The sequence below is a fragment of the Akebia trifoliata genome, chromosome 7 (assembly GCF_017979445.1).
Source record: "Akebia trifoliata isolate Shusen 1 chromosome 7, ASM1797944v1, whole genome shotgun sequence".
Taxonomy (NCBI): domain Eukaryota; kingdom Viridiplantae; phylum Streptophyta; class Magnoliopsida; order Ranunculales; family Lardizabalaceae; genus Akebia; species Akebia trifoliata.
Genome location: NC_141381.1, coordinates 1412824 through 1430302, shown reverse-complemented (window position 1 = coordinate 1430302; position 17479 = coordinate 1412824). Strand labels below are relative to the sequence as shown.

Genomic DNA, 17479 nt, shown 5'->3' with positions numbered 1-17479 from the left:
GTTAGATGAAGCTTTTGAAGGAGAGGCGGAGGCGAGAATGGTTCCAAGGAAGGTAGGAACTCTTCCATGGTTGTTGCTGATAGAGATAAGGAGAGAAGTCCAGTCATCTTCATCCGTTATAGAAGCATATAACTCACTTGCATCTTCTTCCGTTAAGTGAACAATTCCAAGTTGTCTGATTTGGGTTAGGTTACTTAACTCACTGGCAATGCCATCACCAACGTATAAACTACTCAAAGTCTGGAGGTTCGTCAATCCTCCTATCCCTATAAGGGCCAAAGTTCGTTCCTCCCCAGACCTCTCTATTTTAAGGTGCCTTAATTGTAGCAGATTCAGAATTCCACTTGGTAATTCTCTCTGGAAGCTTCTCTAAATTCTAAAAACTCAATTCTAGATATCTTAGGTGTATTAGATTTCCCACTTTTTCTATTATAATGTTACTTTCATAATCGAAACAATAGAGATTCAACACCCGCAACAATTTCAAATTGAATACTTTTTCCAAGTGATTCAAATGAGAGCTCTTAAGAGAAAGATTAATAAATAGAGATCGAATTGATGAGATATGGATATTTTCCAAGAAGGATGCTATTTCGCTGTGGTGAGGAATATAGAGGGGGATATTTGTATCTGTATCACCAATTATGTTCTGATATTTATCTCCAACTATTTCCAAATATTCATCCCTTGTTGCATCAAAGAAATAAAGTGGCATGCGATCCGTGCAATAAAGATAGCCAAGCGATTTAATATATGGTGCTTGAACCATTCCTAGTTCAATTAACTTGTTGATATTGCCTTGGACAATATCCTCCATTCTCTCGCCTGGAATTTCTTCATTTAGACCTTCGGCCATCAATAGCTCAACCAAATTGTCTTTATATCTACACCAACTTTGAAGGTAAAACAAGGAGTACATGAAGCAGGATTTAAGTTCTATCGGTAAAGTTGTAAATTTTTGTATAAAAGAACTTTCACCTTCAACATCAATAATAGCACTACGTTCGATCGACAACGACGCAATTGAGGTATCCAATTGAGACTTGGCATCCAGAATTTTAACAAAACATTCGTTGATAATTCTCAATTCACATCCGAGCAGAGCAGCAGCCACTATTTGATCTGAGTCGTCCAACCCATCTTTGCTATTATTCATCCGAAAGATGAATAGATCGATACAATCATCGGCGTTATGGATGGTTTCTCTGAACCTAACCAACCAATTGTGAATTGATTCTTTCAATTCGATGCTTATTATGTTGGACGTGGCACCATCTTCTTCAGTCTTGAAGTAACCCATTTTAATGAGTTCGCTATGGAAAGGTTGGATATGAGAATTTAGATGTGAAAGTCGGGACTTGAGAAGTAGGATTTGGACTTCTAGGCCACCAAATATTTCTGACTCCTCACGTAATAGTGAATTTAATCTCCGAAGGAAAATGGTTGCTACAACTTCTTCCATTAATTCTCCTGATTATGTGAAGAAACAGATAAACTCAAAGCTCTTTCAGGTTTAAGAAAGCAAGAAGCTTTTGTTTGTTTAAATAAATAAATAACAGATGAGGTAAGAGATTTATGGACATAATTAGATGAGATAAGAGATATATGGGCATGAAATGAGTCGCACGTCTCAAACCCCACTCAATATCCATAGTGTATTATCCATACATAACAAATTAACAGATACAGTCATATACGAGAACTTTCTATGTGATTTTTGCGTAAGTTTTTGGGTCAGGTTGCCAAGACCCAAAAGCGGTCCAAATTAAAGCAGATCTTATTTCAAACATCCAAACCCACTCCACGCTAATATTTCATACCATAACTCTTTGTAAACAATCAATGATATGCAAACCAATCAAAATTGTACAATTGATAAAACAACTCTTGAATGGACCATGACCAAAACTCACCCCCATCGAGTACTGATGATCCAATCAATCCATTTCTTCTGGAATCAATTAAGTAGGTGCAATCTTCTACTAAAATTTCATCAGTAAGTCCATTTCTTTTGGAATCAATAATGAATTATATAGATGCAATTTTTCAAAAATTAATGTGATTTTGATAATGTCGAGAACACAAAATCCTATTTTGGTCCCCATTTCTCTGAGAACCCAAATGGATCAGAGAAAAAAAAAACAAGTTTTCTGAGAACAGATGATTTGAAATTTCAAATCCAAAGAAGTTCGTTGGGCTGATGCAACTCATCTTTCTGATGTGCAGAATGTTTTCATATGCAACAAGTAGTTTCAGTACATTTCCTATGGAGCATCCAGATGCCTTTTAATACGTGTTTCACATGCCACGGGTATTGTATTAATATCCCATTCGTCGCAGAGCATGGACTTGAAACTAGAGGCAGCAGCCGCCCGTATGGCATGAATCTTCTCTTCAGCGGCCTTCTTAATTGGAAGCACCCTGCATACAAAAGTGCAAACCTAATATTTACTATTACAATGAAAGAAGGCAGAGTAGAAGTGATTCAGCATCAAAATTGAGTGGCCATAAATGCCGCCACTTTTATATTTAAATTTAATATAATCAGGATCATTTTGGGGAAAACCCGAGAAATCGCAACCCATGACCGTATAATCACGTTGCTTAGTTTTCAAAATTACAAAAATACCCTTTTTTACTACGTAATTTTCATAAATCTTTAATAAATATCTTAAATTACAAATAAACCCTTCCGATATATGTGTGTTTGCACATGCCACCTTCTAGTATTATATAACATGAATATGAAAAGAGGCATTGTAGGCTCTTATCATCATTAAGGCCATATTCAATGATCAGGGATCCGCTTAAAATACAGTTCAACACATCAATTTAATGATACTTAGACCTAAAAAAGATTCCATTGAACATAACTTCAACAATATCCAAGTCACCTATTGGTGTGGGGCTGGGAGTGGGGGGAGTTTCCAATGCAGGTCGCTTTCTGACTTGGATAAAAATTGCATAGAAATTTGGCCATTACTGAGTCAAATGACCAGAAATTATACATAAGTTTAACACCTCTAAGGCATACCACATTCGGTCAAGAAGTTTAAAATTATCGTCTCACCTTTTAATGCCACAGCTGAGACATTTTGGTCTCATACATGGCCAGAACGAGACATTGGTTGTTTGTCTTGGTGTGATTTAAATGGAATGAATCAGAGTGGTAAGAAGACATTATTTGACAAGTCCTACAGATCGGTTAGGTCAAAGTTGATCCTATTAGGTGGTTATGTTAGTATGTGGATGTGTTTCTAGTACTTTTTGGTGTATAACTGTGTAAGAAAGACATAATTTTCCATGTGTAGTGTTATGAGGGTATACATGTAAAATAGTTGTAAAATCTGTTTTCTCTATTAACATAAAGGCTTGTAGCGAGCAATGCAAGATGCCTTAACAAACTGAACATTCTTAGAATTTCCGGATGGTATATGAGAGCCATTTTTCTGCTGATGTCTGTTTTGGTTTTGTTTGATGTGTGTGTTTTTCGTTGATTTCAAGGTTAGGAGAGTTGTTTCCTTGATTTTCCTATTTTGTAGATTTGATGATGATCTGGATGTCCAATTGAGAGATCCTCCTATCTTTTATATCCGTACATGCCCATTGAAAATAAGGGGTATGGACAAGATAAGGTATGAATCAGTGTAATATATTCACTCTTATTGGTCTACCAATGACAGCCAAATATAGGTTTGTATAGGATGGCAAGACCCATCCTTTGATGGTCTCATCTAGAAGATATCCTAAGCTGAAAACCAACCACATTGGACAATCCTAACCATCTATTCAGTCATGCCTTTTAACTTGTATAATTACCTCAATCATCTCAGAAGATTAGAATCATTTGTAATGGTTGCCTTTTTCGATAAGTAAATTAATTGATGAAAAAAACATCGAAACACGGGTGGTTGAGAAGAATGACCTAAAGAGAACACAAAAGTAAAAAAACAAGAACAGCTCAAAACAACTAACACATAACTTTCGAAACTATTAGAAGACACTTGCAAACAGAAAGTCCTCGAAGAAAAACTCCTTAACTTAGGATAAACTTACACCAAAAGAATATAAGCCCTCAAGAGAGAGAGTAACACAATATATATAAAAAAGTTATTTTTCCCTTGCAAAGATCAACAAATGGCAAAACGCAAAAGCTCCACAGGATATTCCTCCTACCACTAAAGCACGAGGATTGCCAATATTGCAACACTAAGGCTACAAATATAAGAAAGGACAAAGATTTATGAAATAATGCTAGGAAATGGGATCAGATTATTCTAGAAAATGATGAATAAATAAGAACGTGATCTATTGATTCCCAATCATGTTTACATAAAGAACAGAAGTTGGCGCACAAGATACCCCTATACATGACATGACTAATAGTCAATATTCAGTTAAAAGCCGCAGACCATCAGGAAAAAGCCAACCAAGATGACACTTGAGGACCAAATATGGCCGACTTTGGGAACAATGAGTGTTGGACTCACAAGACAACAAAGTAGAGTAAAAGGACTTAACAGAGAATGACCCATTGTAGCTCCTCATCCAAATTCTACAATTCTCATTGAACATATTGACAGGTAACGGAAAGATGCACCAATCGTTGACATGGTTGATTTTTACAGGGCATGGTTCCATGTTAGATTGCCAATATTGCATCATGGAGTCGTAGACATTCTAAGTTAGTCATGTTGGCAATCTGTAAAACCTAGGAGTTTGGATTTCCTCATGAAAAGGTTGGAACAGATCAATTAAATACGTCCAAAATATTTCCTCAAAAAGCAAACAGTAACAATATTGGCTTCACCTAGTGCCACCAAAGCATACAAGCTCATAGTACAACAAAAATTCCAACAAGAAATTCTGTTTTCTTAAAAAGAGCAAGCCTTTTTTTTCTGGAAATGTAGGTGTTAAACTTAGAAGTGCTGAGTGCTGTGTTATCCGCCTCTGCTCCCGGGTGTCACGTGCTCATGTATCGTGCCCCAGTTTGACCCGTGACTCTCTTATATTTACAGTTGTGCCTTCCCCATCAGATCGTCTTTAGGGATAAATGGTTTGTCAATATGGTATAAGAGCGTTAGGTTCGTACATGTCACGGGTTCGAATCTCCTCGAGGAGATTTTCCACCCTTATAGTTGAGGGGGAGTGTTGAATGTTGTGTTATACGCATCCGTTGCAAGCTGTCACGTGCTCATATATCGTCCCCCAATTTGATTCGTGGCTCTCTTATATTCATAGTTGTGCCTTCCCCATCAGATCAATCTTTTGGGATAAATGGTTTGTCAACAAAAAGTTATAGACGTAAGAGGCTAAAAAAGGAAAAAAGATACTAGCACCAAAACTCAAGTTCAACCAATCATCATGCTATTATGATTAAGGGGGTTGACAAAATATGAAAATACAGAAAAAGCAAATTCACCATGCCACAATGTAGCTAAAAATATATATGGGTCCAACAAACCAGTCAATGTAGTTCCAGTTGTAGGAAAGGCCCTAAATTCCCGTACTAAGAAATTCTTAATCTTTAGACTCAACAAACCTTAAAGCATGGATCAAATACTATCTTCGGTAGTTCCTTCTCCAATTTTGAAAATGGCGCCACTCTACGTTCTTTAAGCATCTCCTAAAAAATTGAATAGCAAAACAATTGGAAGTTCGGTGCCACAAAAAGATAAATTGTCTGCAAAACATGCATTTTATGATATGATACATAAAGTATAGGCATCAGAAGCTGAACTCTTCTCATGAAAAAATAATAATACATAGAACTAATGTTAAGAGGTAAATTTATAGCATAAACATGACATGTATACATACACAGAATTTACATAAATAGGAGTATAAATATATTTCGAATCGTACTCAAATTAATCTCGTAATGATTATTTGTTGTACAGAATTACTAACTATGCACAGTACCATAATCTCATAATTAATGATTTTTTGTCGCACAAAATTACTAACTATGCACATAACCATAATCTCGTAATGATTTTTTGTCACTTGTACCTTGATGAAAAGCATTTATGATTTTGTACCCACATCCACGTCAATAATGTTTGAAAAATGTTAATTTCAGTGTTACTTTAGCATAGTCCTTATTTATCGCAACCTACTTAAATATTAGAACAGACCATCCAAACATTACAAAAGTTTTATTTAACTAATTACCTCAACATTACAAAGAATCATAACATATTCAACTTCAACAAGTATTTACAATTAGAATTAGGCTCATACAAAATCCTATATCTAACAAATAGAAATCTAAACAAAACAAAATAAAAAAGAGAAGATAGAGAGTTTCTATTGGCACCCCAATTTTTATTATTTCTCAACCATGACTTATATTTTATGAGATATTTCCCAAAACGTGTGCAACTTATGCCAAAATTCTCTTTCGGGTACAATGTTCATTTTAATTCCCAAAACATGGTTTTTTAAATAAACACACTATTGCCTATTCACGACTTTTTCTCAACTATTAAAGATAATATGGGAGTCAGGGATTCAGTTGTGCCGATGTCTCTTTGTACCCCAATGGTACCTATAGAAAAGAAAATAAACACACACACACACACACACATATATATATAGTTGCTATTGTCACACCAATTTTTACTAACGCCACACCAACTATGTGCATTTCTTTATATAGGAATTGGTGTGTCATTAGTAAAAGTTGGTGTGAAAATAGTAACTTTTTAAAAGAAAAAAATTGTGTGATAAATATTTAATTTTTAAAATGGTAAGCTTTTACACTAAAATACCTTAAATACTCCTTACCCTTGTGCATTAATTGTAGGGGCACATTTGGTATTTTATTTTATAAATAGTTTGGAATATGTGTTGTCCTTGTAAATAAGATGATTTCATCCCAAGATATACTTTTAGTGATTAAAAGAAGAATCGATTGGAGAACAATTCCAGGCAAGTTATCAACTCATGAATTAAAAATGAATAAATAAGGGGAAGGGGACAGTGCACATCCCAAAATAATTACTAAATCATGTTTTTTTCTTCTGGTTTGGGAATTATATATTGAGTGCTCATTTCCTAACTCAACTTGACAGAATAACTCATCGACATGTCATGTACAAAGAAAGAACCATAGATTTTGTGGGGATGTGCAGTTGTGTATCCCGAGGCAAAAATCTATGGTTTTTTACACATGCCACGTCGATGAGTACTTGAGTTATCCTGTCAGGTTAGATTAGAAAATCATTACACTTCCAAAGTTAGAAAAACTAAAGAGAGGTTTTAGTGGCTCACCAACTTTTACTAACAGCACACCAAGATGTGTGCTAATTCTGCGGCAGCATATGAATTGGTGCGCTGTTAGTAAAAGTTGGGGTGGTAGCATAGAACCTAACTAAATTGTGTTCATGTTAATTTGTTGCACTCTTAACAGTAAAATATCCAAAATACCCTGCTAAATACCCGATGGCCACAATCAAGATGAGCTTTATTAGTAATTTCTAGCTGGCCAGACTACCTTGCAGCATTTTTTATGTTTTTTTAAAGCTATGGACAAGAGTAATGGTCGTTTGATTGGAGTTGGAAGTTTATTGATGTATTTATGTATATTTAAATGATTATTATCTGCTAAAAGGTGGTTCAATTCAACAGATGCTCAAATGCCCAACCACAAAATCATATCTTATATAGATCACAACCATTAAAAGTATTAGAAAGAAAACAATATAAAATATGAAATCACGATGGGTCAATTAGGCTAAGTTTTCAAAAGCTTCGCCAAGATTTCAAAATATCGATTCAGTCATCCCAGATCACGGATGATTCAATTTGACTTTCTCACTCGATTGCCTCTAAGACTGAGATGACATTCTTAATTTATCTCGACCTCTTTAATAAATTTAAAAAAAAAAAATATATATATATATATATATATATATATATATAGGGTCAGGTTCAAGGGCCATGTGAGAAAACATGTGAGAAAACTTTCGACGGTAAATAAAATTTTAAAATATGGGTTAGAAATTTTGGATTGAGCTGATTTTTTGTGAGGATGATCTCTATGATGGGAAGATCATCCAAACAAAAAAAAAAAATCAGCCCAATCTGAAACTTCTAACCCCATTAAAAGTGATTTAGAATGTGGACCGTCGATTTTTTACCAATTTTTATCACTAATTTGTAAATCACTTTTGATGGATTTAAAAGTTTCTGATTGACTTGATTTTTTGTGAGGATGATCTTCTCATCATAGTGACCATCCTTGCAAAAAATCAGCTCAATCCAAAACCTCTAACCCTTATTTTGAAAAATGAAAGTTTTCTCACATGTTTTCTCACATGGCCCTTGAACCTGACCCCATATATATATATATATATAAATGCTTGATAATGCTTAGTCTTTCCATATTAATGGGTTAAAAAATGTAGTCCCATTTGAGAAATTTCCATAGACCTGTCAAGTGGAAATTTATATTGTATAAAAGTTCATTCATACATCAAGACCATCCAACATCTTTGTATACTTAACATAAAGAAATCGCTTGGAACCACAATACATATACATAAATTGTGAGAATCGCAGTTAATGATGTATGTCATCCCAGCATTCAATAGGACGCCCATGGTGGAATATGATTGGGATGTGTTTGATCTTATAATTCTCTGGGCCTCCATAAGAACTCAACTTCCGTACAAGATCATCCTGCGAATAGCCCACATCCAATTTTTGGAGTGTGGTGATTAATTGCAAACCTTCGGGGAGAGTTGTCAAACTCGAACATCTCAAGCAGAGGAACTTCAAGCTTGGAAAAGATCCGTCTTCAAGTTCCGTCCATTCAATTAGAGAAGAGGATTTAAAAATGAGAGTCTCTAGAGTAGGAAACCCACCAGACCTGCAGAACTCTCTGCCAATAAACCTTGCTTTGTAGGCCTCTTGTAATTTAAGAAATTTCAAGTTAGGAAGAGAGTCAAGGAGAGAAGCCGGGTTCTCCAATAGATTAGAATGTGTTAAAACTAATCGAGTGAGGTTTTTCATAGAGCTTAACCAATCAGGCATTTCCTGTAAGCACCCTGCTAGATAAAGCTTTTGAAGGAGAGGCGGAGGCGAGAATGGTTCCAAGGAAGGTAGGAAATCTTCTTCGTTGAAAAAACCCTCTTCGTTACAGGTGGTTGGTGATAGAGATAAGGAGAGTAGTCCAGTCATCTTCGTTATAGAAGCATATAACTCACTTGCATCTTCTTCCATTAAATAAGCAATTTGAAGTTTTCTGATTTGGGTTAAGTTACTTAACTCACTGGCAATGCCATCACCGACGACTATACCACTCAAAGTCTGGAGGTTCGTCAATCGTCTTATCCCTATAAGTCCCAAACTTCCTGGCTTCCCAAAATTGTATCTTTTAAGGTGCCTTAATTGTTGCAAATTTAGAATTCCACTTGGTAGTTCTTTCAACGAACGACATCCAATTGTCAAAGTTTGGAGGTTTCGAAGATTGCCTATACTCTCTGGAAGCTTCTCTAAATTACGAAAATTCAATTCTAGATATCTTAGGTGTATCAGATTTCCCACTTCTTCTATTATAGTGCTACTTTCATAATCGCCAGATTCGAGGTTCAACACCCGCAACAATTTCAAATTGAATAATTTTTCCGAGAATTTCACATGAATACATTGAATTGATGAGATATGGATATTTTCCCAGAAGGATGCTTTTTCGCTGCTGTCGCCCAAACAGATAGTTACGTGACGAATATTGAGAGGGATATTTGTATATTCATCGTAAATTATCTTGAAATATTCATCTTGAATTATGTGCCAATATTGATCTATTTCCAATTTTTCATATTGATTTTGATCATGAACCATTCCTAGTTCAATTAACTTGTTGATATTGCCTTCAACAATATCCTCCATTCTCTCTCCTCCTGGAATTTCTTCAATTACACCTTCGGCCATCAATAGCTGAACCAAAGTGTCTTTACCTACAAGCCAACCTTGAAAGTAATAGCCATAGTACATGAAGCAGGATTTAAGGTCTATTGGTAAAGAATTAAATTTTTGTATAAAAGAATTTGCACCTTCATCATCAATAAGAGCACTATGTTCAATCGACAACGATGAAATTGAGGTATCCAGTTGAGACTTGGCATCCAGAATTTCAACGAGACATTCGTTGATAATTCTCAATTCACACCCGAGCAGAGCAGCAGCTACTATTCGATCTGAGTCGTCCAACCCATCTTTGTTATTATTATTCATCCAAATGATGAATAGCTCGATACAATCATCGGCGTCGTGGATGGTTTCTCTGAACCAAACCAACCAATTGTGAATCGATTCTTTCAATTCGATGCTTATTATGTTGGACGTGGCACCATCTTCTTCAGTCTTGAAGTAACCGAGTTTAATGAGTTCGCTCTCCAAGTGATCGAGTTTAATGAGTTCGTAACCGATTTTATTGAGTTCACTCTTGAAGTAACCGATTTTAATGAGTTCGCTCCGGAAAGGTTGGATATGAGAATTTAGATGTGAAAGTTGGGATTTGAGAAGTAGGATTTGGTCTTCTAGGCCACCAAATATTTCAGACTCCTCACGTAAAAGTGAATTTAATTTTCGAAGGAAAATGGTTGCTACAACTTCTTCCATTAATTCTCCTTATTATGTGAAGAAACAGATAAAATCAAAGCTCTTCGAGGTTTAAGAAAGCAAGAAGTTTCGTTTCTTTAAATAAATAAATAACAGATGAGATAAGAGATATATGGCCATCATTGGAGTCAAGGCCGTCTCTCTCTCTCTCTCTCTCTCTCTCTCTTTTTCTAAACCAGTTATTGTACCTTCTCTAAAGATTTCCAATACTAACCCACTTTTGGTGCAAATGAAAGAGAGAGAAAAAAATAAGAGATGGGGTCAAGGTCTTGTCCATCTCTCTCTCTGTAGCAATTATTGTACCTACTTTCTTTAAAGAATACCAAGCCTAACCCTATTATCGGTGCAGACTGAAGAGATAGTAAAAACATTAACTCGACCTCCTCCGAAGAGAGATGCTATTGTCACCTAAATTTTACTTAGCGTCTTGTAAACATGTGCCCTCCAAAGTGCAACAAATACACTTTGAAAATTGAATTTTGTATCGAAAATACCATTTAAAAATATGCTTTTACCAAAATACCCTCACATGCTTATTCCTTATGTCGATAGGGAAACTTTTTTACTTATAACATCCTAATTTCTTAAATTATTTATCGAGTTATGCTAGAATAATATGAAAATTGATATCTTTTCAAACATTGGTGTGCACATAACCATAAATACTTCTCCTTCATATCTCGATGAAAAATATTTATGATTTTTACACAAATGCCTTTTAAAAAAATATTTTTAAGAAAATAAAAATTTTAATAGATGAGATAAGAGATGGACATCATTATTGGAATCAAGGTCTTCTCCATATCTCTCTCTCTCTCTCTCAAGCAATTATTGTATCTTCTTTTTCTAAAGAATATCAAAACTAACCATGTTGTTGGTGCAAAAGAAAGAGAAATCAATGCACGTAATATGGGTGGGTGCACGATTGAGTACGTGGCTGATGTGATAAGTGCAGAATCATAGAATGCACTAGAAAATAAAATGCATTCCGTCCCCTCACCACATCAGCTTTTGTATTCATCATTATTCAAACATCAACTCACCTCTTTCAATTGGAAGAGAGATGCTATTAGCACCCGAAATTTTACTTAAAGTTTTGTTAACATGTGCCCTAAACTAAAATTCAATACACTTTGATAAATTGGATTTTGTATCAAAAATGCCCTTTTAAAAGATTTTTTTTTTTATCAAAATACCCTTATATGCTTATTTCAATGTGTACGTATTGCATACATTAAGTCATTAACAAAGCCCTTTTACTTATCACATTCTAATTTCTTAAATTATTTATCAAATCATGCTAGAGTAACATTGAAATTGACATTTTTTCAAATATTGGTGTGCACATAATCATAGATGAGATGAGAGATATACGGACATCCTTGGAGTCAAAGTTGTCTTCAAATTCTCTCTCTCTCTCTCTCTCTCTATATATATATATATATATATATATTACACCAATTATTGTACCTTGTACCTTCTCTGAAGATGACCAATACTAACCCCACTTTCGGTGCACAAGAAAAGAGGAAGAAAAATATAAGAGAGGGAGTCAAGGTCTTGTGCATCTCTTTCTCTACCAATTATTGTACCTTTTTTTTTTAAGAATACCAAAACTAACCCTATTGTCGGTGTAGAAGGATATATATATATATATATATATATATATGAGTAGCGTTCAATGGCCAACAGTTTGGCAAACATTTTGGCAAACACATTTTTCAAAACATGGGTTAGAGGTCTTGGAATGGGCTAATTTTTGGTGAGGATGATCTCTATGGTGAGGAGATCATCATCACCAAAAATCAGCCCATTCCAAAACTTCTAACCTCATCAAAAATGGTTTACAAAAAATGGACGGTTCACGATTTTTCAACTTGTAAAATGGGGCTAGAAGTTTTGGAATGAGCTGATTTTTGGTGAGGATGATCTCCTCACCGTAGAGATCATCCTCACCAAAAATCAGCCCATTCCAAGACCTCTAACCCATGTTTTGAAAAAGTGTTTGCCAAAATGTTTGCCAAACTGTTGGCCACGGATAGGGACCCTATATATATATATATAGGGAAATGTTCAGCACCCTAAGTTTTACCACACACTTTAACAAACGTTTTTTGTCCTACATGGGTTAGAAGTTTTGGAATGGGCTGATTTTTGGTGAGGATGATCTCTATGATTAGAAGATCATCCTCCCCAAAAATCAGCCCATTCCGAAATGTTTAGCCCCATGTTTACACGTTGAAAAATCGTGGACCGTCCATTTTTTGTAAATCATTTTTGATGGGGTTAGAAATTTTGGAATGAGCTGATTTTTGGTGAGAATGATCTCCTCACCATAGAGATCATCCTCACCAAAAATCAGCCCATTCCAAAACTTTTAACCCATGTAAGACAAAACACGTTTGTTAAAGTGTGTGGTAAAACTTAGGGTGCTGAACGGGACCCATATATATACCAATTATATATTGTACCTTGTACCTTCTCTGAAGATGACCAATACTAACCCTACTTTCGGTGCAAAAGAAAAGAGGAAGAAAAAGATAAGAGAGGGAGACAAGACCGGTCTTGTGCATCTCTCTCTCTACCAATTATTGTACCTTTTTATTTAAATAATACCAAAACTAACCCTGTTGTCGGTGTAGAAGGAATAGAAAGCAAAATGTTATCTCGACCTCTTTTGAAGAGAGATGCTAATGTCACCCCAAATCTTACTTAGCGTCTTGTAAACATGTGCCTTCCAAATGCAACAAATACACTTTGAAAATTGGATTTTGTATGAAAAATACCATTTAAAAATATGCTTTTATCAAAATACCCTCATATGCTTATTCCAAGGTTTACATATTTCATTCGTTAAGTCGTTCACAAAACCTTTTTACTTGTAACATCCCAATTTCGTAAATTATTTATCGAGTCTGTGCTAGAATAACATTGAAATTGATATCCTTGCAAACATCAGTGTGCACTTCTCCTTGTATCTCAATGAAAAATATCTATGATTTTTACTCACATGTCCTTTAAAAAAATATTTTTAAAAAAATAAAATAAAAAATTCTTTAAATAAATAAAAGATGAGATAAGAGATGAACATCATTACGAGGTCAAGGTCTTCTTCATATCTCTCTCTCTCTCTATAGTAATTATTGTATCATCTTTCTCTAAAGAATACCAAAACTACCACTGCTGTCGTGCAAAAGAAAGAGGAATCAATGTACGTGGTATGGGTGGGTGCGCGATTGGGTACGTGGCTGACGTGATAAGTGCAGAATCATAGAATACACTAGAAAATGAGGTGCTTTCCGTGCCCTCGCCACGTCAGCTCTGTATTCTTCACTGTTCCAACATTAACTTACCTCTTTCAATTGAAAGAGAGATGCTATTGGCACCCGAAATTTTACTTAAGGTTTTGTTAACATGTGGCATGAACAAAAGTTCAATACACTTTGATAAATTGGATTTTGTATAAAAAATGCCCTTTTAAAAATATATATTTTTATCAAAATACCCTCACATGCTTATTCCAAGGTGTATGTAACAAAACCCTTTTACTCATTACATCCTAATTTCTTAAATTATTTATCAATCATACTAGAGTAACATTGAAATTGACATCCTTTCAAACATGGGTGTGCACATAACCATAGATACTTCTTCCTCATATCTCAATGAAAAACATATATGACTTTTACTCAAATGCTCTTTAAAAAAATACTTTTAAAGAAGGATAATGCTGAAGTGACCTCAGACTAAGATCTCATATCGCACTTTTTGACGTGAAAGTGTATGAAAAGCATAAATATTTTTCATCGAGATACGAATAAAAAATATATGATTCCTATCCACTTTCAAGTCACGTAGTGTCATGTGAGGTTCCAGCTTAAGGTCATTCCATCATGACTCTTTTAAAAAAGCAAGAAGTTTTTATTTGTTTAAATAAATACTAGATGGGATAAGAGTTGGATACCATTATTGGGGTCAAGGTCTTCTCCACCACTCTCTCTCTCTAGTAATTATTTTACCTTCTTTATCTAAAGAAAACCAAAACTAACCCCGTTGTCAGTGGAAAAGAAAAAGAAAGCAATGCAAGCGATTTGGGCACGAGATTGGGTACACGACTGATGTGGTAAGTACACAAAATCATAGATCTATTTCATTGGGATACACTAGAAAAAGATGTGCATCTTGTGCCCTTCCACGTCAGCCGTGTGCATTCATCATTATTCAAACATTAACTCACCTCTATCAATTTGAAGAGAGATGCCATTGGCACCTGAAATTTTACTTAGGGTTTTGTTAACATGTGCCTTAAACTAAAGTTCAATAAATACACTTTGAAAATGGATTTTTACCGAAATCCTTTTTTAAAAATATTTTTTACCAAAATACCCTCACATGCTTATTTCGTAAATCCTTTTACTTAAGAGTCATGATGAAGGCATGCGATTTTGGTATGCGGTTGGGTACGCTAACTTGGAATGTGCACAGAATCATTGATCTTTTTCATTGGGATACATAGAAAAAAGATGTGTGATTCTGTGACCTTGCCACCTCAACAGCATATCCAACTGTGTGCATTCATCATTATTCTTTTACTTATTACATCACAATTTCATAAAGACTAATGCTGAAATGAAACAAACAAAAACACAAGGGTGACACAAATGACGTGGTGGTGTGCGCAACCGTCGATGCTTTTTACTTATATCTCGTGGAAAAGCATCTATGGTTGTGTGTGCGCCACCAAGTCATTGTTTCACCCCAACTCGACTCTTTCATAAATTATTTCTCAATCTTTCTAAAGTAAAACACTGAAATTGAAATTATGTCAAATGGTGTGTCCAGAACCATAATGTTTGAAATGATGTCAATTTCAATGTTACTTCAGTATTTTCCTTATTTATCACAACCTAATTTAAGATTAAAATTTAAAACATACCATTCAAAAATTACAAAAGTTTGATTTAAGTAATTGCCTCTAACATTACAAAGAATTATTACACATTCAACTTCAACAGCTGTTTACAATTAGAATCAGGCTCATATAAAATCCTAAATCTAACAAATAGAAATCAAAACAAAAAGGGAAGAGAAAGAGCTTCTATTTGCACCTGAATTTTTACTATTTCAACCATTACTTGTTTTTTTATGAGATATTTTTCAACACATGTGCAACTTATGTCAAAATTTTGCTTTCGGTACACTGTTCATTTTAATTCCCAAAACATGTTTTTCCAATGAATTCGGCACTTTTATATCAACAGATTCATTGATAAATTACCAATGAGATAGTTGATATGGCAAAATCACTGACGATTCACTAAAAAAAATATATATGATTTGAGAATTAAAATGAACAGTATACCAGACTTGAAAATTTTGTCATATTCAACCCATGAAATGGAGATTCTCCTTTTTTGTATTTTAATTAGTGTAATAAATTAAAAGTTGGGGTGCCAACAACAGCTCTCTTTTCGAAACACGCTAACTGATTCAAACTCGCCAGAAAACGAGATCACTCAGCCAAGTCATCTGGATCTCTGGGTACCGAGGAAGTAGGACTGTCAATGGATCAGGTTTAAATGGGATTGGGGTCAATCTGGGACCAATACAATGAGGACCGGATTGTATTTGGACTAGAACTGATTTTATGCGAAACAGGCAATGCCACTAACCCTAGTTTGCGAGACGAAGGAGCAAAATTGTTCTTACCGATCATGTGTGAATAACCTGTCTCAATAATATTATTCGGTCAACATTTTGAAAATTCACCACAACGTTTTGAAATTTGAGAGTGAAGCCATTTTGGAATTTTTTTTCATATAAATATATGAATTAAAAAAATGAACCAAACAATTAGAAGTGCTCAATAATGATAAATTTTGGTGTGTGTAAAGATTTGTAAACAACTTGATAACTCCAAATAGTTTTACAGAAGAAAACAGAGCAGACCCAATCTCAAATAAATAGAAACCCCAAGAACATGAGCCCCAACAGAGATTGCAGCAGCAACAAGGTCAGAAACAAAATTTCAATTTTATGTTCTAGAGTTCTGTCGAAGTGTTCGACTCTGAAATAATGTACAAACTGTAAACCTTAATGGTTATAATTTTGTGAACAACTCTGCTGTGTTCCGAAATATTTGCTCAAAACTTGGTCTCTGCTGCAGAGTTCCCATTCTTTTCGGGGTTCTTGGTCATGATTCCCGTCTCTTGACGATCAGAAATCACTCAAGTCCATTAGTTTACCTAGCAAAAAAATGAGGAAAATAATGAAAGTATGCCTCTAGGATTGATGAGTACCCTATCAACTGATTTTTCACCGAGACAATACCCCTTTGACTAAACAAACAAAGTGTTGGGTACCTTACCTTCAACATTAGAAATGTTGGGCACCCCATCTTTTACTTATTACACCCGAATTTCTTAAATTGCTTATCACCCTATCAAAGATTAAAACACACCATTCAAACATCATAAACGTTTGGTTCGAGTTATTACAAAGCATTATAAGACATTCAAACAACTTCAACAGTTGTTTACAATTAGGATTAGGCTCCTATAAAATCTAAATCTGAAAAATAGAAATCTAGAGGGAGTTTTTATTGGCACCCCAACTTTTGTTGACAAACCATTTACCCCAAAAAACCAATCTGTTGGAGAAGGAGAAAACAATGAATATAAGAGGGTCGGGGGGCTTGATTGGGGTATGACACACCCGAGAGTGGAGAAAAATATGCACTCAACACTCCTCCTCACTCACCCATAAGGGTGGAAAGATTTGAACCTGTGACCTATACGAACCCAGCGCTCTGATACCATGATAAGTTTGGGGGTCCAACTCAAAACCAATT

At 35.0% G+C, this 17479-nt stretch overlaps 2 protein-coding genes across 3 annotated transcripts in view; both read right to left on the bottom strand.

The window, feature by feature from the left end:
- Window positions 1–8433: 8433 nt before the first annotated feature.
- LOC147397892 (disease resistance protein RPM1-like) lies at window positions 8434–10791 on the bottom strand. The gene is made up of 2 exons (XM_086446968.1): window positions 10467–10791; window positions 8434–10385 (listed from the first exon to the last, which is right to left on the bottom strand). Exons 1-2 carry the CDS (start codon window positions 10627–10629, stop codon window positions 8566–8568), a joined length of 1983 nt encoding a protein of 660 aa, XP_086303094.1. The 5' UTR covers window positions 10630–10791; the 3' UTR covers window positions 8434–8565.
- A 5679-nt stretch (window positions 10792–16470) lies between these two features.
- Window positions 16471–17479, bottom strand: part of PRP40C (pre-mRNA-processing protein 40C) — a 28188-nt gene continuing 27179 nt past the window's right edge. The window contains exons 17-18 of one of the 2 annotated variants that reach the window (XR_015179670.1): window positions 16997–17068; window positions 16471–16874 (exon numbers count right to left, since the gene is read on the bottom strand). The gene's annotated coding sequence lies outside the window, so the exon portion shown is untranslated. The remainder of the gene's footprint in view (window positions 16875–16996; window positions 17069–17479) is intronic. The other variant, XM_086446967.1, reaches the window with a different exon arrangement.